The sequence below is a fragment of the Chaetodon trifascialis genome, chromosome 23 (assembly GCF_039877785.1).
Source record: "Chaetodon trifascialis isolate fChaTrf1 chromosome 23, fChaTrf1.hap1, whole genome shotgun sequence".
In the NCBI taxonomy this organism is placed as follows: domain Eukaryota; kingdom Metazoa; phylum Chordata; class Actinopteri; order Chaetodontiformes; family Chaetodontidae; genus Chaetodon; species Chaetodon trifascialis.
In genome coordinates, this window is record NC_092078.1 from 6,171,568 (window position 1) to 6,198,263 (window position 26,696).

The 26,696-nt window shown below is 44.6% G+C and overlaps 1 protein-coding gene across 1 annotated transcript; it reads right to left on the reverse strand.

The window, feature by feature from the left end:
- Positions 1–409: 409 nt before the first annotated feature.
- vax2 (ventral anterior homeobox 2) lies at positions 410–25,251 on the reverse strand. The gene is made up of 3 exons (XM_070993407.1): positions 24,153–25,251; positions 19,224–19,411; positions 410–1,880 (listed from the first exon to the last, which is right to left on the reverse strand). Exons 1-3 carry the CDS (start codon positions 24,385–24,387, stop codon positions 1,380–1,382), a joined length of 924 nt encoding a protein of 307 aa, XP_070849508.1. The 5' UTR covers positions 24,388–25,251; the 3' UTR covers positions 410–1,379.
- Positions 25,252–26,696: the final 1,445 nt, after the last annotated feature.

Genomic DNA, 26,696 nt, shown 5'->3' on the forward strand with positions numbered 1-26,696 from the left:
AGTTATGAGGTTGCAAACCATAAAAAAGAGAAGAGAAATGAAAGAATCAGGATAAAACAGCAGCAGATTCTACAGGCGTCGTGGCTCATTGTCACGTTACATACTGGTCAAACCGGGGCTGCAGCTAACCATGATTTTCATTAATTAATCTGAAGATCGTTGATCGATTAATTTTTTAGTGAAAAAATACATCTGTTCAATTTACTGTCATATTTGACAAAGAAAAATGGCAAATTGTCACGTTTTGGAAGCTGGAACCAGACAACATTTGGTATTTTTGCTTGAAAAATAACCCCAAAAAAAGCGGTTGAGCAAAACTATCGCAATCAATAAATCAATTAGCCGTTGCAGCCGTTGTCCTAAACACACTGAGAACTAAGACGCAGAACAGAAACCTCTGGCTGAGACGAACTCTTTCTCTCAGATGTTTACCCAAAGTGTGACGTTTGCAAATTACTGATTGAAAAGCTAATCTGGGTTCAAAGGTCATCTCTCCGTTTGACCTTGGCTTGCTTCAGTGATTGGAGAGCTCGAGTGTGGCACCTCCAAAGCTTAATCCGTAAATGCTTTGGCAGAGTCTAACCAGCTCTCTCACACAAGTGTTCCTCTTTCCTCTCGTGTTCTTTTATATTAAACTATCGGATCTAGATATGTGATGTTTGCACCATTTGTCCAGATCCTACCACATATTATTTCATACACAAACACAACCAAATAAAGAATTTACAAAAACTACTGCTGGACACCAAACAGACTGATATTAAAATGCTAAGATTCTTTTTTTTTTCAGTGTTTCTTCCATATTGTGATAGCACATTAACTAAAATCAAACATGGCCACTTGTACGGGAATATGTACCGAAATGTGTACAAACTGCTCTCTTTGAATCACCACTGGTCTCATTCAGACACTGATTCAGTCTGAACTGTACATGTCAAGTATTTTTTTTTTTCCTGAACAGTAAATGAAGGCCTGTATAGAGAGAAAACACACACGCACACGCACAAACTCACTGGACAAAAAAAGTGAAGAGTCACTTAAAACCACTGCGAAGAGAGCGGTGATGAAAACATCTGTCTGTCTGTCAGGGTCACACAACATACACACACGGCATTTTTGCAAAAATTCACAAGTTTTTTTTTTTGTTTTTTTTTTTTTTTAATGTGGGAGAGTCTCCGTCACATCACGTCCTTTTCACCATTTTTGTGTCAGCGTTGCACAAAACGGCGCCGCGAGGAAAGCAACCTGGTCTCTTCCTTTTTCACATTTCTTCTGATCCAGGCCTCCTCTGTCCGCTCGAGTGTCAAACAGGGTGAACGACTGAGGAGAAAAGCTCTTACAAAGATGTCGTCTGGTGTCCTAAAAGCGAGACGCGTTACTTAAGAAACCGTCTTCTTCCCTCCCAGATCTGCCTCCTTCCTGTCCAGCCGCATGTACGGCTCAAAGGCCGAAGAGCCGCAGCCGTAGGTGGATGTCAGTTCGTGATGAGCGCCCCCCAGCAGCGGCATAGAGAAGCAGAGGGAGTGCGGCGGCGGCACGCCCAGCCGCGGCGAGGGTGGGGTGCCGCCCAGCGAGGGCAGCGACAGCCCGAAAGTCCCCCCTGGTAAGGAGCTGGGAGGGGTGCTGCTGCTGATGCCCGGAGAGGTGGAGGAGCCTCCGCCCGGGCTGCCAAGCAGTGAGCCGTTGTGCGGCGGATGTGGCGGAGGCCCCAGGAGGGAGTTAGGTGGCGGGGCGGGGCCCGACAGGAGGCGGCCCTGCTCCAGGAGGCGCAGGATGTTGCAGGTGGCCAACGACTCGTTGGTGGAGGAGGAGCGCTTGTCTGAATCCTTGGTGGTGTCCTTCTTCTGTTTGGTCCGGCGGTTTTGGAACCAGACCTTGACCTGCAACAACACAACCAGGAGGATGAGGATCAGTCTTTGTCAGTTTGTCAGAAAAATGAGAAAAGAAAGGGGGAGAAAACTTTGCAGAAGCTGGTTACCATGAAGCACTGACGCAAAGCTAGAAGAAATCAGTTGTATATGTCCTTTATGCAGATCACAGATGCTCTAACTCATCCTGACATCATCCTACATCCTCTTTACACGCCCAGAAGATGAACACATGTGGGGCTGACTTCTCCGTGACCTCTGCATGGTGCATGTCTACGCTGCAGCGTGTTCTGTGCGCTCACGGTTGCGAGCGGTGAGAGCACGCAACACCTTAGCGGTAAACCAGTCATACACGCATAAATCCGTGCAGAACAAGCAGAGATGCTGTAATCCCCTGCTGCCAGCCATTGGATCAACTCTGTTGTTTTTCTCTGCACATTTGATCATAGTTGGTCCCGTGCACTTTGCATCCTCTCACACTTCACGGCTCTAACAGGCTCTGAATGCACATATGGGGACGGGCAGTGATATCACAGCTATACAGCAGAGTGGGAATATTAGCTCAGTCGCGACAGAGGCACAGACAAAGAAAAAATCAAGCTGCACAGGTTTTGCTAATCGCTATCAACACCTGCACCATTGTCCCCTCTCACGGCAGCAACCCTCAGAGTTCCATCACACGAGCCATCACGCCACCCGCAGCAGCTTGAGCAAAGCTCGGTGAACTCTGCCTGTCCTCGTCCGCCATGTTTAATTGATGGGCCGCAGCGTAGCTTTAATGTATAGCGTGTGGAAAAGTTGGGGCTGGGCGAGTGTTGATTGGAGGGCACGGTGGGGTCACGGGAGATCGCTGCACGGAGAGCCACGGCTGAGAGGAATCACACACATGAAAAATGCATACGATCCTGACCGAGTTTCACTGCGCTCCGTGTTTCACTACAGACCCGCTGCAGCGTGGCATGCAGCCGGTGGATCGCGCTTCACTGTTTGCAACTTGTTGTCAGTGAGGAGAATTGTAACGGCATGCAGGTAGCGTCTGGATAAAATGCAGGAAAAATCACTCGAGATCAGAATCAAGTTTCTGCTTAAAGTTTGACACGTTCAGAGTTTGCAGAACTCTTCGGTTACTCAGACTCCGCTGGTGATTTTCTGAGAGAAAACTTCTGTGAAAACCAATTTTTGCACCCTGAGAATGAATTGTGCTGCCACATAAAGACATGACTGCCTTTATCCTGACCTCTTCTAGCATTCTGCTCAAGCTGTGGTGCTCCTTTGAATGTGTGACAATAGTCTAAATCATCACAGCACAAGGTCGACATTGAAGGGTTAGCGACAAGCTGCGCTGTGAGGCCACTGATGCAGCCAATCTTTAACCTTTTTCCTTTTTTTATTCTACGGCTGACATATTATTTTATTTTATTGTTCGTTAATCTGCGAAATAATGTCAGAAAATAGTGTCAAATGCTCTTCACAATTTCCCGAAACCAACCTGCAACCCAAATATGCTCAATTTACAATAACATGAAGCAGAGAAAAGCTCCAAGTCCTCACATTCAGTAGCAGGAACAAGTGAATTTTGGGCATTTCTGTATAAAAAAATGGCATTTACTTTAGTGTTATCATCTGAGCTTCTGATTGGTTAGTGCAATCACGGCTGAAAACTTGGAAATTTGGTTGTTGTAGTGTTAATAAAAGTGTGGGAAACACTACATCCCAGAGAGAAAATAAGTGAAAACAGCTCAAAAAAGTCTGTAAGTTTCTGCAGAAAGCAGCTGAGCAGGTGACACCTCTCTTCCTCCACCCATCCTCAAGTTTTGCCAACACTTCATCAAAAGTTATTTACACACGCGGCAGATTTCCCATAAGCCTCTTCACGATTTTTCGTAGAAATCCAGTAATCTAATCGCTGATAAGTGGGGATTGGCTGCAGACGACTTAAAAGGAAACTCCTGTGACAGCAGAAATGCGTAAGCCTGTGAAGGTCTGCGGCTTAATTTAATAAAAACTTTCAGAACCATTTGTTGATTGCACAACAGCCGGACAGCACACGTAAACGCACACACGAATAAATGCAGTAAAGCCTGGATCAAGGTGCGGTGCGGCAGGACCGCGAGCGCACACACATTGGCAGAGGCCACATGTGACCTGAACACGCGACAGTCACGCACACACACACATTCGCAGCGAGCTAACCTCTCACATGACTCCGTTTATCACAGAGAGCCACAGCTCGGTCGGTCGAGAGCCTCGGTGGCTGTAAAACAACGGTTTGGGGTCGATGTCACAAAGATTTGAGGGTCTCAGTTTCACAGACGGTCGAAGCTCCAGACTTCAAAAAGCGTCTCAACTTTCACTGAGCTTCAACATCAAACACTGAGTTTGCTCTCAGCCTGCTCTTAAATTAAAGTGAGGCAGGTGCAACAAAGACAGAGACGTTTGCAGCTCAATCATCGGCTCAGTCGTTCAATATTCATCTGACTGCTTCCTCTGTCGTCCAGCGCTCTCGATGCACCTCACAGCACACTGGCACAACACTACTCCCTGCTTTAAAACTGCTTTTCCCGTCTCTCTCTGCAGGTTTTTGACCATGACAAACACAGATTGTGTTATCTGCTTCCTCCTTCGCCACATTCGCCGTTCACGCCTTCGTTCCAGCTCCTCCGCTCTATGCAGGGACTGAGCGCAGGGGTGGAGAGCACGTGACGAGCACCTCCGCTGCAGATGCCAAGTTTCCAGCTGCCTGGAAGACAAAGCAGCACCACCTGTCTTTTGATGACAAAGCAAAACCCCGAACACGAGGCCGCATCACGGATGTTTCTACCGAAGTGCGTCCTTCTCAAGCTGCAGCTAAGACACGTTGAGTTCTCGGCATCGCTCAGGATTGGATGATTCTGCAGCACCTGGGCTCATATTCAGTGACAGCGTTGTCTTAGTTGCAATGCCAAAGCCTTTAAAGTAGCTCTGGTTGATATTTTTATAATAACACAATCAAATGTAAAAGAGGCGGCTCGTGGTGATGAACCTACAGAGTAATCAGCTGCAGCTTGAACGGGCCTCTAATGAGTCTTCCTGCAACTTTACTGTTCCAGTTCCCTCTCACTGCTCTCATAGCGTAGCTTTCAGGCACTGCAGGCAGCTGTTTTCAGCGAAAAACACACTGCAAGCTACCTGCAAACAGCAAACAGACGCAGACAGCGACTAGCTGGTGAACAAAGTGGAGCGTTTAGCAGCTAAAGAGACAGATATTTCCCTCAAGTTCTCTAAAATAACAACCCAAGGGCACTTTATTGTTTCTGGAGGACGCAGTCAACACTTCACAGCCTCCATCTGACTTTTCAAGCTTTTCTTGCGTTTCCTGGCATGTGAACGCCCTCGTGCAGCTGAAGCCTCGTTAACGCTACAGTGACAACGAGCTCGTCCCGCTCAAAGCCAGACGCAGCTGCGTCGGCCGCGTGGAGGTCATCGGGCCGGCCGGTGTGAACCGCGGTATCGCTGCGCTGGATCAACGGGCAGCTCGAGCCAGTGAGATCATAGTTTCAGCTACTGACCACGACACAAATAATGGGATCGGAGAGGATCCCACAGCTCAGAGAGGAACACTGACGCCAGCAAGTCTTACTGTAAACACCCAAAAGAGGCAGAGAGGGAGGGGCGGTGGAGATGGAGATAAGAGGGGAGATGGGGCAGAGATGACAGCTGGGTGGGATAAGCAGCAGAAATGATCTCTGCATAGCTGCTTCTGCTTCCTCTCGGTCTATATTTAGTCAACTCACACACTGCCTCTCGAAGATCTCTCTCTGTCCTTCACTGCGCCACCGTCTGCCAAACATCTACATCCCATAAAAAGCTTTCACTACAGATGAAACCCCCAACCAATCCCCGTCCTTTATCCCCACGCTGTGGGTGTGGCTCAGCCCTCTGTTCACATCGCAGTCCTCCTCACCGGCGCTGGGGGGAAAAAAAGGAGGGGGGGGCTTTCTGGTGTTTTACAGGGGTTTTATTAGAGGGGGAAAATGATGTGAAGAGAAGAAAGCAAAGCTGCCTTTGGTACATCTACACTATTGGATGTAAATCCTTTTTAATGGGATCCAGGGTTCACAGCTGGGGCAGAGATTACCAAGTGAGATCTGGATCTGGCGTGACCTGCATTTGCCCCGGCCTCGCCCTCTGGACCCCGCCCCGCTGCACTCTGGTCCGCCGGGGCGAGGCCAGGACAAGGGTGGAGGCCGGGTGAGGAGGTTAGGACCGAGGTGAGGATGGCAAAACCAAGACTGGCGGACGGACGGATGGACGTGACAAAAACACGGCAACAGGAAGTTAAAGCAAAACGCCTTATTAACCAAAATACATGTCATTGTGTTTTTAGGCCAAACATCCATTAGATCATTACACAGAGCAATGAACTGTGGTTGTACTGTTTTTTGGTGAACGTCAATGGATTTAATGGCAATTTAAGGAAAAGTCTGATGTTTTTTCAGATGAAAACACCAAAACCAGCGATGTGTCAGTCTGGCTCTCGATAGTTTTATATCTAATCTAATGTCAGTGGTTTATTTTTGTTTTCTTTTTTACGAAAGTATTCATTAATTTCCTAAAACAAATGGGCACTGTGGGTATGCGCAAATATTACTTAAACAGGACCAAACAGGGACTATCTTCATCTGCGGATGAATACACATTTGATGACTCTTTATGGCAACAGGATTGACTCAAAATAAAGTGCAGCGGCCATGTTTACTTTTTTCTAATTCACTGCTGGTTTTGGTATGTTAGGGGATTTTTTTGACAATGAGAAAAACACAGAATATCACCAGCCTTATAATTAAAAACAGCTGCTGATTTTGTACAATTTTCTATGAGAATTATAGAATAAAATAAAATAAATAAAATAAAATTCCGTATTGATCATTTCTCAAGTTATTTTTTATGATTTAAGGATGAAGTTTTATGGCCTTTTTTTGCCTTTTTCTTCGCAGTTGAAAAAATTTTCACCAAAAAGAGAAAAATTTTTTTTGACAAGACAAAGAAATTGGGTCAGCATAACATGAGCATGAGAGGTGTAAACTGGCAAGGAAATAATAATAAGTAAACGGGAAAAAAGTGGTTAAAAATGAATATATTCACAAGCGGAGACCTGGAATATAATGTAAATGTTTTGTTATGTGAGTTTGTTGCATTCATTCTGATATACTACTGATTTAGCATAAAATTTCAGACTTTTAATTACTTTCATCATTTTTCAAGTGTGTCTTTTATTTTGTTTAAATTCTCTATCTCGGACCGTTCCCAGTAATATTTTTGTTTTATTTTACAATGATGTATTTTTATTTGGGCGTGTTAAGCACTTTGTAGCAGTGGTTTTGAAAGGTGCCGTCTGTGGATATAAAATTCAATTTCTTAATTATAATTTGATCTGAAGAAAGGCTGTACATATGCCTGTTGGCGTGTTGAGAAAATAAAAAATATTTTTAAAAAAATATCAAAAATTTATTAAAAAAAAAGGACATTGTGTTGTAATTACCTCGCTGTGTTACTGTAGAGATGCAAATAAAACTGTTTCTCACTTGCTATCACACCTGCTATCAAATGAAACCATCTTTCATCTGATTGGTTTTTATTTTGAAAGTCCCTCGTTGCACCATTATCCTGCTTAAAGTGGAAATACGTCACATCAAGGAAGCGAGAAGCGGCTGTAAAGCGCAGAGAGGTGGGACGTCACTGGACTGGACCCCAGGGTGAGGGCTGAGACGCGCAAGGCAGGGTTTAAAAACGAAAGGATGGGGGCAAATGGGCAGGGTGGGGGTGACTTCAAGGTCAGGGAGAAGTGATCAGGCCGCATGAATACACAGCAGAGGTCAGCCAATCAGAGGCCTGCGCTGTGGATCCAGACAGCTGCAAACGAAGCAGCAGCAAACTGGGCTAGAGGTAGAAAGGTTAAGCCAGATCAAGACCCAGCGCAGAGCTCAACTGGGCATCCATATGTGTGTTTTCAATAAAGCAGCTCGGGTCCGCCACGTCCCGACAGACGTTAAAGAAAGAGGGAAAACTGGAATAAAGGCAATATTTGTTTGTTTGGACGTTTTTTGTTCATGTGTCTCTTTTGTTCTAAACTGTTCTTGCGTATTCATCTTATCACTGTGTTTTAATCACTTGTCAGCTTTAAGCTACAGCCATGGAGAGCATTAACTAAACTCTAAAGTGATGGAACACACTCTGCTGCCCGGCCGCGTAATGCCGATAATGCAAAGCAAAATGCAGGATTGTGGCGATAAAGTCTTTAAGAAGGACGCTTGGGGACTGTCTTTCACACTTTCCATGACCCCTCCAGCAGCTCGGTGCCCCGACTGTGACCCTGTTCAGGCCCGCTGATCCCAGGCATGTGATGAGCAGCAGCACACAATGAAAACTCTTTTCCATGGAGGTTGTACCAGGCGGACCAGCGGCCATTGAACTGTATGTAACAGACCAGTGGATACTCAACTACATGTAATGTAATGGACCAATGGCAGCGGCGTGTATTCAGCTGTCTGTGACGGGCCGGTGGTCAGAAAGCAACGAGGGAACGAGCTGAACCAGTGACTTACTCAACTGTGTGATGGATCTTTGCATTAACGATCCCAGTGCCGATTATTCACAATTAAAACGACTCCTCTCTGCCCTCAAGTTGCAATTAAAAGAAACACAAAAGGAGAGAAAAATCTGTAAAAACTAGTCATGTAACATTTGTCTGACTTAAACTGAAAATATCTTTTTAAGCTTGTTTAAAAAAAAATTCATTCAAGACATGTAGGCATGTAAAAGTAGAAGAAACTGGATGTGAACTTCAAGCCAGATGGAAAATATATTTTTTTAAGCTGAATTTCAACATTTGGTTCATGTATAAAACACTTTTTGGCAAACCACCTGAGCATCTCTCGTTTCTGAAACACTGCAAACCTCACAAACAGAAACAACCTGCAGAAACTCTTAAAACTCGACCAGCTGATCCCTTTTAATCAATTTAAATCTCCTTTGATAGACTTAGAGCCTGAATGTAGGTGTTTTCTTTGAATCGATGTTGTTTTCTTTGGCCTGTCTGTCTGCTGTAACACTTCCACGTCATTCATTGTTTATTTAGCACGTATTGTACCAGATACAGCTGAAAGCTCATTTTCTGCGTCCTTCATCTACTTCTATTGTGTTACATGCATTGTAATTTTGTTTTTATTGTTTTCTATGTTTTTTCATTTCAGATACATTGTATTGTGTATGCATTGTTATCAGAGCGACATTGTGAAAGAGAGCTTGCTGCTTAAATAAAGGTAATATATGTTTAATAGAATAGCTGAACATCTCTCAGGGTTATCAGTGTCTTCATATTTGCAGCCTTTGCCTCTAAACTTTCCCCTCTTTATTAAATTATTCAGTTTTGTTGATATTTTTAGAAACTTGAGTGATATTTTTTGCTCTTTTCTTCTGTGTTTTTTCTGTTTTGTTAATCTTATTCTGTTGCTTTTTGCAACTGTCGTTCCTTTGTGATCAATTAAATGCTTTTATTGTGAAGTGGAGTTCCTGTTTTAAAACAGATACAAATGCGAGGACATAATCTCACTATTTCTTTTTAGTAATTTAGAGGAACAAAGTGCATATATGTGTATTTGTCTGGCTGGATTATTTTCTGGCAGGTTGTATTAAAGCAGCATGTAGGATGTATGAATAAAGGACTGTTACTGTGTTGGGGGTAAACTAATGGGAATTTGGACTCATGACCTCAGTATTTCTAAAATTGCTGCCACAGTCCAACATAAATCTCTATTTTTTTTACATCCATCTGATGGCTGCACCAGACAAACCAGATCGCGTCACTAAAAGCACCTTTGTGGACATTAGATTCCTTGTCAATAAAACAAAAATAAGGCATGTATTGTGGCATAAATAAAAATATATCAAAGTGTGAAGGGAATCTACTGTGTAATCTGGTGATCTAATTACGCTTGGTTTCTGTTTCAGGTCCATCAGTATCAGGGTTGGGAAATGAAAAATGGCCACTGGCCCGCGGCTGCGTCCCTCCTGGCTCACATTCGTCCACCTGCTTCTGGTCTTCACCTCCTTTTCCAGCCGCCTGGCAGAACAGACAGTGGCTGCTCTCCCACCCTGACCTCCATCATCCTCCTCTTTCTGCCTCCCTCACCTCAACACCACCTCACACCTTGTCACTCTACACCGCTGAAACCTGCGCCAACATCATCACCTCCACCTTCACATCTTACCTTACCCTCAAACCTCGACACCCACCTGCCCCTCATCACCTAACCTTGGCCGAATAAACCCGATCTGGTCCTCCATCTCTGCAGCACATGTCCAGCCAGGTTCAGCCAGGGGTTAACCCCGTCTTATAGAATCGCTGGTAGATATGGCTGCCTAATCCTCCTTAGCGCAAAAGCACTTGGGGCTGTAATGTGGCCCACCTCTCCCCCCCCCCCCCATCCATCCTTCTGCCCCTCCCCTGTATTCACCGCCCTCTCTGCCCACGCCCGGGTGAACCCCGCCAGGTTTGATAACAGCCTCGACCTCCTCCCCTCACGCACTGCAATGCCAGAGATGTGCTGCACTCCCTCGCCACACAAACCAGCAGGTGTCTGAATGTGGTCCATGACTTTTCTCGCATGTCACCCCGCGGTCACTCGGCGCTGGGCGTTTTTTTTTTAACGCAGCCTCGTGATGCTCAAAGCTCCGACTGAACCAACAAAGACGAGAAAGACACAGAGGTCTTAATACCAGAGGTGCTCTCCCAATTCAGCTGCATCATTTCTGGTTTTCAGACACTCTTTTGTCCTCATGTTTTATCTGCTGCACATCTGTCCGCTCTGGAAGAGGGATCCATCCTCTGCTGCTGTTCATTTGTCCGTCTCTGTTAAAGGTTTTAGAGGATAGAAGGTGTCATACATTATAAGGCTTTTGAAGCAAGTTTGGACATTATGACTGCATGTTTTCAGAAGTGCAGTGTCCACACAGAGGTTTTTGTTTGCTATTTTTTAAAACAAACAAAAGCAAAGACCAGCCCAGAACCAGCAAAAGAAAATACTTTAAAAATAAAGAAAATATCTAGAAGTCAAACGCTCAAACCAAACCGCTCCTTCGCTCTGGTGTGTAAAGCGTTCACCCTCTGGAGTCCTTCCACTGAATGTTTTATTTACATTTTTTCTATATCATGACGAACTGAGAACACCATAGAAAGTGTTGACGTGGGGCTTTCACACATCTCATCTATATTTAAATGTCTAAGTGTCTTGTTTAGGTCTGTAGACCATAAATGTACATTTTTACAGTTTACAAATGTATTTTATTTCGTACATTTCCTGCTGTATTGATCTGCATAAACAGTGAAATCTATATTTATTTAACACCTTGAATCATTCTATAGTAACATCCTGAGTGTTTGTGACAAAGATTTGCATGTTTTAGATGCACCTGTGTCATTTTTAATGCATTACTTTGTTAAATTGACAGCATGAGACTTGCAGCTTCGTTTGTTTGTTTGAACCCACAGAAGGAAATCAACCTGCGCGCATTATTACCAGCAATCCAATAACATACTTTATATGATAATGCCCCGTTCTGCATAATAACTACTTTCACGTCTGATATGATGTGCAAAGAGTTACTGGTATTTTCACATCAGTGTCTCTGGTGTGTGTTGTTTCGATGGGATCTGGTGTCTCCTGTCCACCTGCAGGTGTCCGTCAGCTCGCATGCAGCTAATCTGCAGGTTTAATTCTATTACACATTTGTCCGGTGGATGACACAAAGTGGCTGCATGGACGACCTTTGACTGTGCTGAATGTTCTGGAAACTTCAACTGGAGGCAGCAGATTGTGTGCTCGTGCGTTTGTGTGTCTGTGCGTGTGTGTTACTCACACTGCGGGGACGTACACTGTGTCACTGTGGGGACTCGTCTTCCTTATGGGAAGTCCTCTCAATGTAAATCATTAAATGTTAGGGTGAAGATGGGTTTGTTTGTGTCCGGGAAATGAATGTAAGTCTGTGTGTGTGTGTGTGTGTGTGTGTGTGTGTGTGTGTGTGTGTGTGTGTGTGTGTGTGTGTGTGTGTGTGTGTGTGTGTGTGTGTGTGTGTGTGTGTGTGTGTGACAAGTGAAAAGCTCTTGTATCTAATTTAGCTGATTTTCCTGTTTTCACCTCAGTTGAAGGATTACATGGTCCTCCATATGTTTGTAAAATTACACCATCTTTGGCTCACACACACACACACACACACACACACACACACACACACGCGCACACACACACACACACACACACACACACTTCACTCTGTCAGAAGCTGATGAAACAAGTCAATTCAATCTGAGAGAGTGATTAAGGACAAAGGCAAATGCGACTTAATTGCTAGTATGTTCTGATTATCTAATCAGTTGATTAGGTAATCAGAGCCTCGCCTCTTTTCTTCCTGACCATCAGCCGCTTTGGACAAAAGTTCCCCTTCTGAGGACGACTCTCTCGCTTTAGGTCACCTCAGAGTAAAGAGGAAAGAGTTTCTCTGCAACACGAAGCCCAAACATTTTATCTGAGAGCACAAAGGCAGCGAGTGTCCGTCCGTCCGTCTGTCTGCGTCCCTTCCTATCTCTGTCTCCGCTCTGAGTGTTTGGACAATCCCCGTACTGTGCGGCCGCCCCTCTGCTGCATCTGCACAGCTATACGTCATGGCCGGGTCCTCGACGCTCCAGACAAGTGGCCAGACACCGTCTGTCTGGGCCGTCATGGAGAACAATACACACAAGGAGGACGTTCACTGTACGTAGACACATAAACACAAGCTGTCATCTCGTCTGCTCCCGCCTCGGCCTGCAGAGGGAAGCACAGATCGATGTACAGCACATGGGAGCTTGTTCTGTCTTCTGAGAGGAAAAAGTAGATTTTCTCTTCATGTCAGTGGGCCACATTAAGCCAAGAGCACACTCCTGTGTCTTCTTCCCGCTGTAGCAATGCCTAACAGTCATACTATCCTCATATCATGTGATGCAAATGCTTTTTCAAAACCAAATGCACAAGCAGGTGTAACGTCTTAGGAGGGATTTTAAGATTCGCCAGGTCTCAAAAGAGGTCATACAAGGGTCACCTGGCTTTTATAGAGCCTGTCTCTCCGTCTCAAAGATGCTTTTCACGACATGTTAAGACCCTTGATAGCTGAAAACACACTGAAATATGTGAGCGGGACAATATGAGCTCCGGGCCGCTGATCTGCAGCCAGCCCTGACCTCTGACCTCGCTGTGGTACAGAGAGCCACGAGGCAAAAACACAAGACAGCAACAAGAGGCATGGTCTAAAAGTTTTCACGTGAGCCGTCACTAAACGGCGCTGGAGGCTGCGTGGTATCACAGAAAGTGTCAGACTGAGAGAAAAGATGAGAGGGAGTGTGACGCTGATCTCAGACGACTCGCACACCTGTCGGCAGGTCTGCAGGTTCACACTGAGGGGGGTGCTGGTTTGAAATCATACCAAGAACCCGAACACGCTGACAAAACTCCATATATGAATGCCTTTAATATAAAAAGCTGGGGTATTATTAGAGGAAAAAGTCAAAACCAGAGCAACAGCGTTGATTTCTTCCTATAAAAATGAATAAATCTCTATTCTAACAGCAGGTGAACCGTTGTAGTTTCCTGTTTCTTGAGTCAGAAAGTTGATTGAGACACTGATCACTGATGATGCACGCACAGATCTCAGCTCAGTGTTTCCACACTCTCCTGTAAACAGATCCACAATGAGCGAGAGGCCAGTAAACAAAAGCAAAGCCAAAGCAGAGCGAGGGGAGGCAAGGGAGGCGAGGGGAGGCGAGGGGAGGCGAGGGGAGGCGAGCGGTCTTCTGTCATAAAACCCGAAACGTTTAAGAGCCTCCTCCGTGTTTTAAAGCTCTCCACAGGAGCTCCACTCTGCGTGAGTTCGGACTCTTCTGAGGCTCGGTGTTAACATGAAAGTGACTCGGAGTCACATGCAAAACAGTCCAACACACACACACACACACACACACACACAGAGTACATACAGTACTGCCTGCCTCCAGCGTCACAATTTAAACATAATTCAGGGTTTATGTTTAATGAAGTCGTAGTTGTGCAGCCACAAGAACATTTTTCAATGAATATAAGCACAAACGCACACGCCTACATGCTGTAAATACAGGTGGATGCACTTTGCATCTCCTTATTTCAGCTTCTTAAAGCCACAAATGCAATTAAAGACGAATTCCTCACCTGGTTCGTTAATTTTTCACAACAAATTGGCTGTTTGTGTGCTTAGAAATTACGCCTGTTTCGCAAATAAGTATATTTATGCACTCGTGTTTTTATATCCCGCATTTTTTTTACTTCCTGCAAAGTGGAGTACATTTAATAGTTCAGTGTTTACAGGAGCTACAGCAGGAAGCTACATCACACTCACAAATTATCAAAATACGGCAATTTAAAACAAGACAAAATGACAACAGCTGCGGTGTTTCTGGTGTTTTTCACCTCAGAAAATATTCTCTAAAATCACAAATGTCCTGGTTGTAAGCTTTTTTTAATTTGTGGCAGCTAAATGCTAAATTTTAAAACACACCTGAAGAGCCTCTCCTTAACTCACATCAGCTTTAAAACATAAATACCTCAAAAATTAAATCCGGATTCCTCAAACAACTGAGAGAAAAATGAAAACAAATGCAAACATTTGCTCACATCAGTGTCTTGTTCAGCTACACATTAAAGATTAATCATGATTCCATCACTGGGCTCTCTCTCTCTCCCATTTGCTGCAGGATTAAACCAGTTTAACACAGCCCAGAGACCATTAAGTCCATAGCTTATCCATGGAAGGGCTGCAAACAACAATAGACTGATACAATGGCAGGCTATACGTCAACTCTGGAGGACTGTGGAAGAGCTTAAAATGACCACACAGCACGGCGTACCAAAATCTCCTGAAGTCACACTGTCAGCCCAGCTGGAACAGGCAGGATGCGTCCAAGAATGTGGAAAGTTTGTGCACAAAGAGAAAAAGCTCGCAGGAAGTCGTCTGAGAATCGAGGTAAATGTGAACCAAGCAGGAGAAAAGGAACTTAGAGGCACGCCTACAAAGCCAAAAAGAAGTCTGAGACGTGTGAAAGCTTTCCCAAACATGAATAAGCGCAAGAAATAATGAGAGTGATCCTCCTCTGCATCAATCAACATAACATACCTTTCAAAATAAGAGCTGAAGCATCCGTCCATGAGTCCTCTATAGTCTGTGATCATCCATGAGCAAACTGACCGTAAAGGTAACTGAAATGAACCACAGGCTTTCATGTGTTAGTGCACGGTTTCTGTGAGTGTGTGTGTGCAGTGTACACACACTCTCTCACATACACACACACACACACACCAGCCCCTCCTGCTGTGTTACCCTGTAGCGGGGAGCCACCTGCTGGGATGAAGGGAGAGCTCTGAGCCGGTAACAGATTACTAAGTAACGCGTTCCAGCGCGGTGATTACTCACTACACCAAGAGTTACCGACGTCCTCTCGCGATGCTGCACGCACTAAAAGACAAAAACAAATTTCTCCACACGGGTTTTGGCTCAAAAGTCAGAATGAGGTGGAATTATCATCCAACAGCAGCGTTTATTTGACGCCTTTCAGGCAGATTTGAGTCGGATTTGAGGTATAATTTGCAGAACAGTGGCTGTTTCTTTTCATGCATGACTGTAAAATATTTGCATTTGGACGATGAAGCACAAAAGTGAGAACAAGTCAGTGCTCCCTCAGTTTTACGCGCTTTTAATAAGCTGCTTTCTTACATTCAGTCTCCTCTGTGCTGCTCATTGAACGCTGCTGCTCTTGGATTTGGTCTTTGCTGACCAGGCCTTTGGTCAGTGATTCGGTTTGTGGTTTCTCAAAGGAAAATAGCAGAAAAAAACGTGCGTAAAAATCGAGTTAAAAAACGTAATTCAGTTTCTCTGTTTAATCCGAGTTCTGCGCGTCTTGGAGAAACTTTGGTGCCATCTCATAATTTCTAATGAGCGTGTTTTAATTCAGTTTTCAGGCATCTCTCCGGCTGCCTTCAGAAATGTTCAGTAACAATCAGGATGAAGATTTTAGGCCTTTTGCATTTCGCGTGCGTCTCTGTGTGTGTGCGTGAGTGTGTTTGTGTGTTTGCAATGTCTGCTGCCTCATTGCGTGATCAGGTTGAATACCTGACCAAACTAATTGGAGTTACACCATGGGTCAACGACCAAATCCCCAAACATTATTAAAAAACACTTAACGATCCAGCCTCCCCTATCAGGCGCGTAATTAGTATTTGTGTTTCGGTCACAGTTGAAGAGGCCTGTCACGTTCACCGAAGTTTAGAATAAAAGTGCGTCATAATGCTGCAAACCTCTCAAAATGTCTCTCAGAACAAATGGGGCGTGCTTTGCTTGTGATTTTAATGGAAATTAAGTAAAATTCGTTGACTTTTAGCGTCATTTTCTGCTCTGAAGTCTCATCGTGTTTGGGATTGTGTTGATTAAGAGACAAACGCAACGGAAGAAAAGGGGCCACAGTTCCTCTGTTTGTCTGTTAATGCCACAGATTTATTAAGCGTCAGCGAGTGGCCGACAAAACAGCTGAATTTATGTTTTTACTGGGTTCAAAAAGTCACTTCAGTGGGCTACAAGTTCAGTTTTCAATTGGATTTGATAGAGCTGATCGAAATAAAGGAGGAAGGTGCCAAAAACACGAAGCTTATTCCAAATTATTCCAATAGATAGATAGATAGATAGATAGATAGATAGATAGATAGATAGATAGATAGATAGATAGATAGATAGATAGATAGATAGATAGATAGATAGATTTTCTTTGAAAGCCAGTCACTCCTCTGACTCTTTGCTACAATGGAGCTGCTGCTTTTAAAGCCAGCGGTCTTTAATGTGGACATAAAAATCAAATTACCACCAGGGAAACCTGTGAAAGCCTTGAGCAGCGAACTAAAAACACCAACAAACACAGTAAGTCGCCTGAAACCCGGAAAACAGCCCAAACAACTCGCTTAAAAAGGACCTTAAAGTTTGAGAGCTTTTTTTGTGATTAGCCTTGAATGGCGCATTTGCTTAAAAAATATGCACACGCCAGAAAGAAGATGATGATAATAAAAAGGAAACTTCACTAATGCCAACTAAAAGCCTTTCGATCACGCCTAAAAGCCGCTTCAATAGCACGCGGCATTATGAGATTTCAGGGCAATGGGTTTAATATTTTACGCCATTACTGCGGAGACTTCTATCATTCAGTTTGATTCGTTTTGTTCTCACTTGAAGGTCAGGCAGTTTTCTGACGGTCTCATTCAGCCAATCATCTGCTGCCCTGCGTCTCCTCAGCAGCAGCAGGAAGCCGAGGCCCTCCCATTAACACCCCTAGTGTCAGCACTAATGAGGGACACAGTGGCCGCTCTGTGTTCCCAAATCTGCACACACACACACACACACACACACACACACACACACACACACACCGCCTCCATGTTTGAGTGCGTGTTTTGTGGTCGGTATTTATGTTGCTGTGCTCCACAGTGTTCGTGATGATGCGTAAAGCTCCTGCAACAAGTGTTTTAACACAAGAAGCGACTGAAGGCCTGGAAACGCGCAGCCTCCTGGTGTTCATCTGCACATGTTGTTCAAATTAGAACAAGCAGGCCGAGATTTAACCATACTCCTATTTTAAATGTAAGTTTTTTTTCATTCCGTGGAGTCATTTTTAAAGTTTTGGAGACTTTTTTCATCACATAATACCCCGTAAGTGTCCCTCTTTGTCACAAGTGTTGTCTCCAGAGTTGTTATTTAGGCTGCGGCGCGCGGGTTCAACACAACACATGATTTTGTTATTAACTTCGATCTGTGCTTGCAGACTGCGGCACCAGTCGTAAGTGAACTGTTCCTAACAAGCCTCGGCAGGTTTTCAGTGGGAAATGAAACACGCCAAGAGTTCAGGGGTTCCTCCTTCACATCGGGTAAAATATGATAAAATCACAACTGAGTTCGCAAGAGTTACACTTCTCGCGAGAATTTGTAGAAACGTCTGTAATAGACTGTAAACCTGCAGCGTGTTGACTAAATACAATTTCTCATTGCTTTAATTAGTGCGCGCTTTAATGGTTTTTGCAGTAATATTGTGCAAAAAAAGAAACACAGCTTTAAAAAAAAGGTTGTCCTGAAACACTTTAAAAATCAGCTGTCCGGTGCACTATTATAAGCATTAGTTTAGACTGAGGCCACATGAATGAGAGAGAAAATGACACACACACCAAAAAAAAAGAAAAAAAATGCGGCGTGCTCCGTAAATCGATGCGGAAGTGGTGACGCCCATGACAAACACAGAGGGGTTGGGCTCGTGGCGCTGCAGGGAGGTTTGAATGGAGCGCGCGGGGTCGATGAATGAGTGGCGTGAAATGTCTGCAGTGTTCAGAGGAGCCCGGATGAACCGAGGGGCGGCGACGTGACAGTTTGTGTTTACGTGACGCAAACACACCTGCGGAGGGCAGAGCGCAGTGGCACTGGAGGCAAAGAGGCGCTTTCAGTGCACGTGGACGAAATCAGATGAAATGGTTACGCACGAGGCGCGCGGTTCACTCCAACAGCCCCGTGAAGAAAACTGCGTTTCATGTGTCAGACGCATTTAATTTCGAGGCTGAGGCGTTATGTTCCCGCGCTAGAACAGAGCTTTAAACGCCCATTTTTATGTAAATGTGGAGAACATCTGACATGTTTCAAATGGACCTAGGCGACATAAATGATACAGCGGCATGAATTCAGGGCCACGCTTCACGCTCCTGTGAGGCCTTCACTGGCAAACCCCTGCGGCCTGTTCACGAGCGACTTTTCTGTCTGTTCATGTGGAGTAGAAATCTGAATTAATCTCTGCCTCTCTCCTGTCGGATTGTAAACACTCTCAGCCTGGATTTGACCCCGGAAATGATGAAGTGTTTTGGGGCGGAGCAGCTCCTCCACTCCTCCCCTCTGATTGGCCAAGAAACCAATTAAATGCCCTAAATATACACCTGTGACCAAATAACTTTAAATGTTAAGATAATGGAAAACGAGCTGACTTACAACACTTTGTAAGTCTCTGGTCATAATGATAGGAAAACAAATAAGACGCCAGTTGTTTATTTTTACATGCTATATGCTAAGTCTTTAACTAGCAATGGGCGGCTACTAGCTTAAAATCTTGTCATTACTGGTTAAAGATATCAACGCACCCGTTTTTTTGTTTGTTGTTATTGTTTTTACTCTCACAGTAACGTATTACCAACCTTCCCCAGCAAAAATGAGCATTTCCCCACAGGAGAGGACACTTCCGCTTACCTGTGTTTCGGAGAGATTCAGCTGCCTCGCGAGCTCCGTGCGCTCTCGGCCCACAACGTACTGGCACCGCTGGAACTCGAGCTCGAGCCGGTACAGCTGCTCGGCCGTGAAGGAGGTGCGCGTGCGCTTGGGCCGGTCCAGGTCGAGGCCTTTGGGCAGCACGATCTCCCGGATGGTGCCTTTGGCGTCTGTCCAGAGGGAAAAAACACAAAGACTGAGAACATTTTCTGAGCAAAAGCAACAAGAGCTCCTCACGCTTTCCGCCTGAGACTGTTATTACAGACTGAAATCCAAATGGAGTCACATTTTCAGTAGTTTTAGGCTAAAAAAAAAAAGAAAGATAAACACACCTTTCTGTAAGTGGAAAATGGCTACACGGTGCCAAACTGATGTAATATTCATGAGCAGGGCGATAGGCTAATGGCCTCAGAGAGAAAAAACGGATGGATGCGCGTCTGTGCGTCTTTGAGAAAAACACGCTACATATGTGTTATTTTTTTACACAAGGTCGCGTTTATAACATGCCTGAAGAAAAGCCCTGCTGTCATTATATATACACTCAAAAAAAAAAAAAAAAAGAAAGAAAGAAATCAGGCTGCGTGGGTGCTCGTGATGATGCCAAACTGCGCCCACGTCGCTCTGAAATCCACATCCGGTGGCTTGATCTGATATTTGGGGAAAGGCTAACGGCTCGTTCTTTGAGATCTTCCTCATGGACTCAAAAACGCGTACGTCAGCCTCGCGCTGCCTGCGTAAGGTTAGTGCACGCGTTTGTGGATACAGGTTATGTCAGTTTTGCGTGATTAAAAATGAAAATGTCTCCTGTTTTGACGAACTAAAGGTCCAATTAAAATCCTTCAATTAACGCCATTGAGCCCAGAGCACTTAGCAGCAGACTTCAGCAGGAATAGAGGGTGATGGAAATGTGCGCACGCGGTGAATTCTGCACCGGAGGTAAAGGCCTGCAGACGACTGAGCACCGAAAATTTGTCCTGGTTATAAAACCACAGCAAGAGTGATTTCTCTCATATAATTTACGCCAAACTAGTTAGAGGATAAAATCAAAAGCTTCACTCTCAACTGTTTCCACTCCAAGTAATAAGGCTGTGCGTCATTATCCATCCACAACAACAACAACGTAGTGTGTGTGTGTGTGTGTGTGTGTGTGTGTGTGTGTGTGTGTGTGTGTGTGTGTGTGTGTGTGTGTGTGTGTGTGTCCTTGGACAAACATTAAATGGGATACTTGGCCTGTGTAGACTCATTGGTGTTCTTGCGCATTTTGCGTTATTTTGTTTTTAACTGAGTCGTCGTTTGTTCCACCCCGTTGGCGGCCTCATCTGCTATTAATCTCAGATGATTTATCAAGAAGCGGCTGCTTCGATGTGTGTGTCCAAAGAAAAAAAAAATCAGAACTCATTTAAATAGAGAAAAAAAATAAAAAAAATTGATTATATTATATTATGGATTATAGCAAATTAATACATTAGAGAGATTCTGGATGGGGAGGTTCAGTCAGTCAGACATTACACGCGCTTTGGACTCAAAAGCCCTCAAATATTGTCTACACTGTTCCCAAAAAAAAAAAAAAAAAAAAAAAAAAAAAAAAAAAAACACCAGTTCGTAACTTTAAACTGTGCCGCAATCGACATATTTGTGCTTTTTGAACACTTGTTCCCCCACTGTGACATTCTTGTATTGTAGCCGAGAATATTTACTCGTATTTATCACATTCAATAGAAGCGCAGGCCAGACAAGACCACCTCTTTGTCCTGGGCTTTAAACTCATGAAATATGCAACCAAATAAAATATGAAGAGCTCTGAATTAAAGATGAAACAAAACTGATTGAACCGAACTGTGTTTCTATAGGAAGGGTACCGGCCACAGCAACCTAAACGCTGAAGTAATGGAGCAAAAACTCAAGTTGAATCATGTTTTGTTTTGTTTTTTAGCCATAAAGGCAAACTGTGGCTGCTGTAAAGGCTTATCTCCCTTTGCATAAACTCCGTTTTAAAGTGTGGTGATGGAGAGGTGAGCAAAACATGGACGTAAATGCAGCAGGATTACATACAGCAGGTGTGGTGGAAGGAGAATGCGTGCGTAAAAGCAAAGCTGGGCTGCTGCTGCAACAGAGCAGCAGAGGAATTAAACTAGTTGATGAAACTCAGTAAATTCACGAGTAATGATCCGCATTAAAAAGTTACTTCAGTCACAGCGTTATAAACAGCTGCTCTTAACTGTTTTCTTATAGGCCTGAGCTGCGTAATGAAACATGCCTGAGAGGTCTCCATCTTTACGCACGCATACCGACTCTGCGTAATGTGTGGCCAAGCATGTGGGTGTCTGCGCCAGAAACGCTGGAAACCCTCCCGATACACGGGCACACAGTGGCGCACATTAGCACACGTTCTGGGCGGCTTCAGAGAAAGAAATAACGTCTCAAAGTGCGCTAGAAAGACTTGCGAGCGGAGGAGAGAAAGCAGCGGCTGTACGCAGACCTGCTGACCTCACGGTGACCCCGGCCTCCGGTTCAAAAACAAACCCTGACTCTGCAGGCGTCGTTCGCTCAGTGTTTCCAGCTCACAGCTCTGTCCTTCCACAGGCCACTTCCTCCTCTGATGGACACCACGAACCATCGTATGATCATTCACATTTATTTTATTTTATTTATTTTTTTTTTTTTTTACAGAGAATATATGAACAATTTTCTACCAAATCCCACGAGAACAACAGGGGATGTGGTCAGCTGTTTAAAAAAATAAAATAAAAAGCTGTCTGAGAGATAACAGTCTCAAAAAAATCAAAATATCTATAAAGTTAAATGTAAAAAATACCATTACAAACAACAGCTTCTGCTGGAAGCGGCTCTGAAGAAGCAGGTTGATGTTTTTATATGCACCCCGTCCCTAATTTCTCCCTCTTTCGCCATTTTTGCTCGCCTCCTCCGTCATTTACTATCTTAAAACGGGTCACCACCACATTATTTCACCATTCTCAAGCTAAAAGAGCTGCTTCTGCAAGGCACGGGATACCGCACGGCTCAGCGTTCAATAGAAAGATTCAGCTGACCAGAGAGCAGCCATAACATCCACAGCATTCGTCAGTAACCGAGAATTGATAGACCGACGTGTCGATTCTGTCCACAGCAAACATTGCAAGGCCAAAAAAATTAAGAAATTAAAAATCCTGCACAAAAAACACCAGTTGCAATTTAATTTTAGCCATTTTCTTTACGGGGCTCTGGATGGGAAAAGACGTGCAATTTTCTGTCTTTTAAAAAATGTATTTTAAGGAGAGCACAACATTTCTGTAAATGTGCCAGAGTTAGCCAGCTCAATCATTTCCACTGCGGTGCTTTGGGAAGATGATTTGAAACCTTTAAAGTGATAAAATGTAAATCACGAAGGTACCAAGAAGCCATAAAAACAACCACAAGGACAAAACTAAAATCTGAGCCTGCTGAATTTTTGTTCTTGGAGAGCATTAAAAAAAAAAAAAAAAAAAAAAAAATCCTCCACGTATGAAACCTCACAGAGACTCAAAATATTCCTCACAAAGGCCCTAATATATATTTCAAATTCAGATTTTTTCCCTCTCACTGGGGTTATAACAGTCTTTACCTTTACGTGCTGAAATAATAATAACAAACATCCCAAACGCGCGTAACCTTAAATAACCTGGCAGATACATGTTCATGTTTCCTTTATGTTATTTTAACCTGGTGCCCTTTAAGCTTCCCTGCAACCAAAGAACACACACAGACTCAACAATTTAATTTTCTGCTATTTAACGTGCAAACATAAATTAAACACGAGTGTTTTGAGCTACTCAGTCTTTAAAAAATGACTGTAAACCAGCTTTTATCATGTACATTTTAGAGTAAAAATAAAAAAACTAATGACAACAAATTTTGTGAGTCTGTTTTGAGTGTTTGTGACTTTAATCTGAATTTTCTGGATTTTTAAAGGAGCTTGGTTCAGGCTGCTGGCCTCCCGCAGGAGGGCGTGGACACGGGGAATAATATTGAATCCAACATTATCTGACGTTCATTAACATAACGCTGGCACACAAAGGCAATCAGAGACCGAGAGGAAACACACACTCGCACACACACTATCACACAAACCGCTTTACACTGATTGCTGATTGAGACCTGAGTGATTTTTTTTTATCTGCTTCTTTGTCGATTAAAGCCACACAGCAGCCTCGAGGGCTGAATTTCACCTGATTGTCCTCAGTTTTCCTAAAGCTTTTTCCTTTTCTCTCTCAGGTCTGAGATGCGTTCAAATCATCTGTTCACTGCAAGCAGGAGGGAAATAACGAGGCGCTATTTCACACAAGTCGTTGTTTTGACTCCTGAGCTGATCCAACTATCTCTTGGTCTTAAAAAATGAATAACTGAGTGGCCTCAGCTGCCCCGGCCTGTGCCAAACAACCAGTTTCTGAGCGCTTTAATTTCATACTTCAGTTTATCTTTGATTTGGAGTGAGTGTTTGCAGGTGTGGTCTGGTGCACGGAAGTGAAAGCAGCCTATTGTTACCACAGCGGTGTTACACTGTGGACCACTTTGTTTAGAAATTAAAGTCCCGTTTTAGACACTTTTAGCGCTAAATATACTGAAACCTGCCTTCTTTCAGATCGTTTTATTTTTAAAGGGAGAAGCTGCAAACAACTTCAAGCACTTTGTTTTTCAGAGGATTTCTTATTATTAATATTATTGTCAGTGCATGGCTGTCAGTGCTGTCTGTGGAAACAATAAAGTGTCTGGGTTTGTGATTAGGATACCTATTGTTGTACATTATCTAACTGGGATAAAATAATCCTCAAGTTAAAATTAGCTCAATTTCCTGGAAACTCTCCCAGATTCCAGGTCTGAGAATCAGTTTTACGCACAGAATGAAGCAGTTTGTTGTGTTTTCGTCTCACTCACCCCTCACTAATATCCTCCGACAGTAATCAGGGTCCACTCCCAAAAGTTTGTCGTGTCCGTCTTCGCTGGAGGACGTCGGGGTGGACGCTGATGTCCCCGGGGTGTCGGTGGAGCTCTGAACCGGGGATCGGCTGCCTATCTCGGCACGGCACTTTGTCTCCATCCGGTCCGGGCACAGCGGGTTGGGTCCACAGCGGTGGTTCCCATCGCCCATAGTCGTGGCCTGATCAAACATCTACAAGTAAGTTACACTCTCTAAGACGATCTCTCCCTCCGCCTGTCGCTGCTTCTCACCCTCTTCTTTCTACTTTCTTCTCCTCTTTGCAAGTGTTCCCCAGACACGAGGAGAGCATGCCCTCCTCTCCCTCCCCAAAAAAAGTAGATCCAGTTACAAAGAAACCATGCGGTCCTGCAACGGGACCGGGGTGCGCTTCAGGTGTCGCGGCATGACGCGCGGTCCGGAGTCCAAACCAAGGCAAGAGGGAGTCAGCAGGGGGAGAAATCACGGGCTCCTGCTCTAACTACAGTAGCCAGGAGGCGCAGAGGAAATGCATGGTGCAGCCTGTAAGGTACGAGGGGGCAACCAGATCTATGGAGGAGCGGGGAGGTGCCACAAACACAAGCGCACACTGCTCACCCACGTAGAAACGAAGTGAGAGGCGGCGCACAAAAAGGGAGAGAGGAAAAAAAAAAGCAGGCAGCAGCGGTCACAGTTCACCGCGAACAAGCCAGGGAAGAAAGTTTCTCCTGGTTTGTCCAGCGCAGCAGCCTGTTACTTCAGCCCCGGCCGGATGGACTGCGTCTGCGGATCCTTGACTGACTGTTGGTGGTGGGACGGCCACATAAGGGGGTCGGTGGTCTTCTGCTTTTGGAGAGCCCCACAAGAAAAAAAAAAAAAAGATGTCTGAGTTGAAACCCTGCAGGAGGGGACTGTCGGGAGGTGGGAGATGCTCACATTTGCGCACAGATAAAGTCTGGAGCAGTCGTGTCACTTTGTATAATTTGCTTCACAGCTGAAACATCACGTCTGAGCGGGGCGGCTCATTCGCCCTGCCTGCGCGAACAGAGGAGAGATGCTGGTGTGTGGATAATATTTGTGGTGACACGGTACACTTTACAGAGGCAGGAACCCCGCACGTCATTTCCTGTCCACGCAGGGTCGAAGCCGATTGGTCCGCTGGCGGGGCACGTTTTGACAAGAGGATGAGCGGCGCTGCAGACCGGGATCAGGCACGGAGACATGAGACGATGGTTGTGGGCGCTATTCCGCTCTGAAACCAGCCGGGTTTCCCCTCACTCTGACATTTTCTGCGTGTTTCAGGGCCGAGTCCTGAGCTCTGGTCCGCAGAGAGGAGCGAGCGCAAAGTAGTTCTGCACCTCTGACCCAGTGAGGTCCAACTTTCAGCTAAAGTGCATCACGATCTCACTCATGCATGGGCCTTAAAATCCCCACTATAGGATCCTAAAAAAGAGAGAGATTCACACTGCTGCGGCGGGCTGCTCGCAGGTCTGTGCAAAGTCTGTCCAACAGGGCGATCAGACAGCCTCAGCTGATCCAGAATCTGCTGCCAGGGTTGTAACAAGGACCCATGTAACGCCTGCTCAGATCACCACATCAGCCACCAGTTTGTCGCACTTGTACATTTTATTGTTTGTCCATAAATCACAGAATGGTTTGGGCCCACGACGTCAGAGCCAGTCCAGAACTTCGCAGCCCTCTCAGGTGAGCTGGTTCTGGATTACCGGCTGTCCCCAGAGTCCAAATTTAACAAGCTGCCTGCAGCTCAGCGCTGCTCAGATGTGGAACAGATTAGAGAAGAGCTCAGACTCCAGACAATGCCGACTCCTTTCAAATCCAAGCTAAACACCTGTCTGTTTACCACTGCTCTTAATTCATTTTCTTTTAAAGCACATTTATTTCTTCCTTTGTTTAATTCTTTTTTTTTAAATTCCTGATTGGTTTCTTGTTTTTACTCTGAGTGCATTTTGCCTGTTTGCTTTTACTGTTTTATCATTTGTTTCTTCATGTGTAAAGCACTCTGGGCATGAAATGTAATTAGAAATAAATGTGCCTTGCCATGCTTAGTAAACATGCATATAGTCCCAGAAGTATAGGCTGATACATCAAGGCCAATATTGGCTTTTTATGAAGTCATGTCAGTCAGTCTTACATTACAGCAGTTGGCCTGTAGTCACATTTAAATTTTACAGCCTCATTCAAGTGTTTGGGTTTGCTTTTCTGAATGCATTCCTCATTAAAATGTGATCCAGAATTTAGTTTTTCTTATCAGGATCAAGAGTCTAAGTCAAATTAGAAAATGTGGGTGCCATGAAGAGAAATAAACTTAAAATCCAGGGTTTGGATCTCACCTGTGAGTCCCTACCTGCTGCCTCAGAGGCCTATTCAACCTGACGAGAACGAAACTGCATAAAACACATAATGAGTTTTGTTTAAAATAGCAGTTTGTGATAAGAAAATGTAAAAAATGCAAACATAAGTCACATCAGCACAGAGCACCACCTGTACAGTCTAACAATAAGACA

Bases quoted from the DNA above. Each gene is read 5' to 3' on its own strand.
- vax2 (XM_070993407.1), bottom strand. From the start codon at position 24,387: ATGTTTGATCAGGCCACGACTATGGGCGATGGGAACCACCGCTGTGGA. The intron at 19,412-24,152 runs GTGAGTGAGACG...CCCTCTGGACAG, and splicing joins TCGGAGGATATTAGTGAGGG to ACGCCAAAGGCACCATCCGG. The intron at 1,881-19,223 runs GTAAGCGGAAGT...GTGTTGTTGCAG, and splicing joins TGAATCTCTCCGAAACACAG to GTCAAGGTCTGGTTCCAAAA.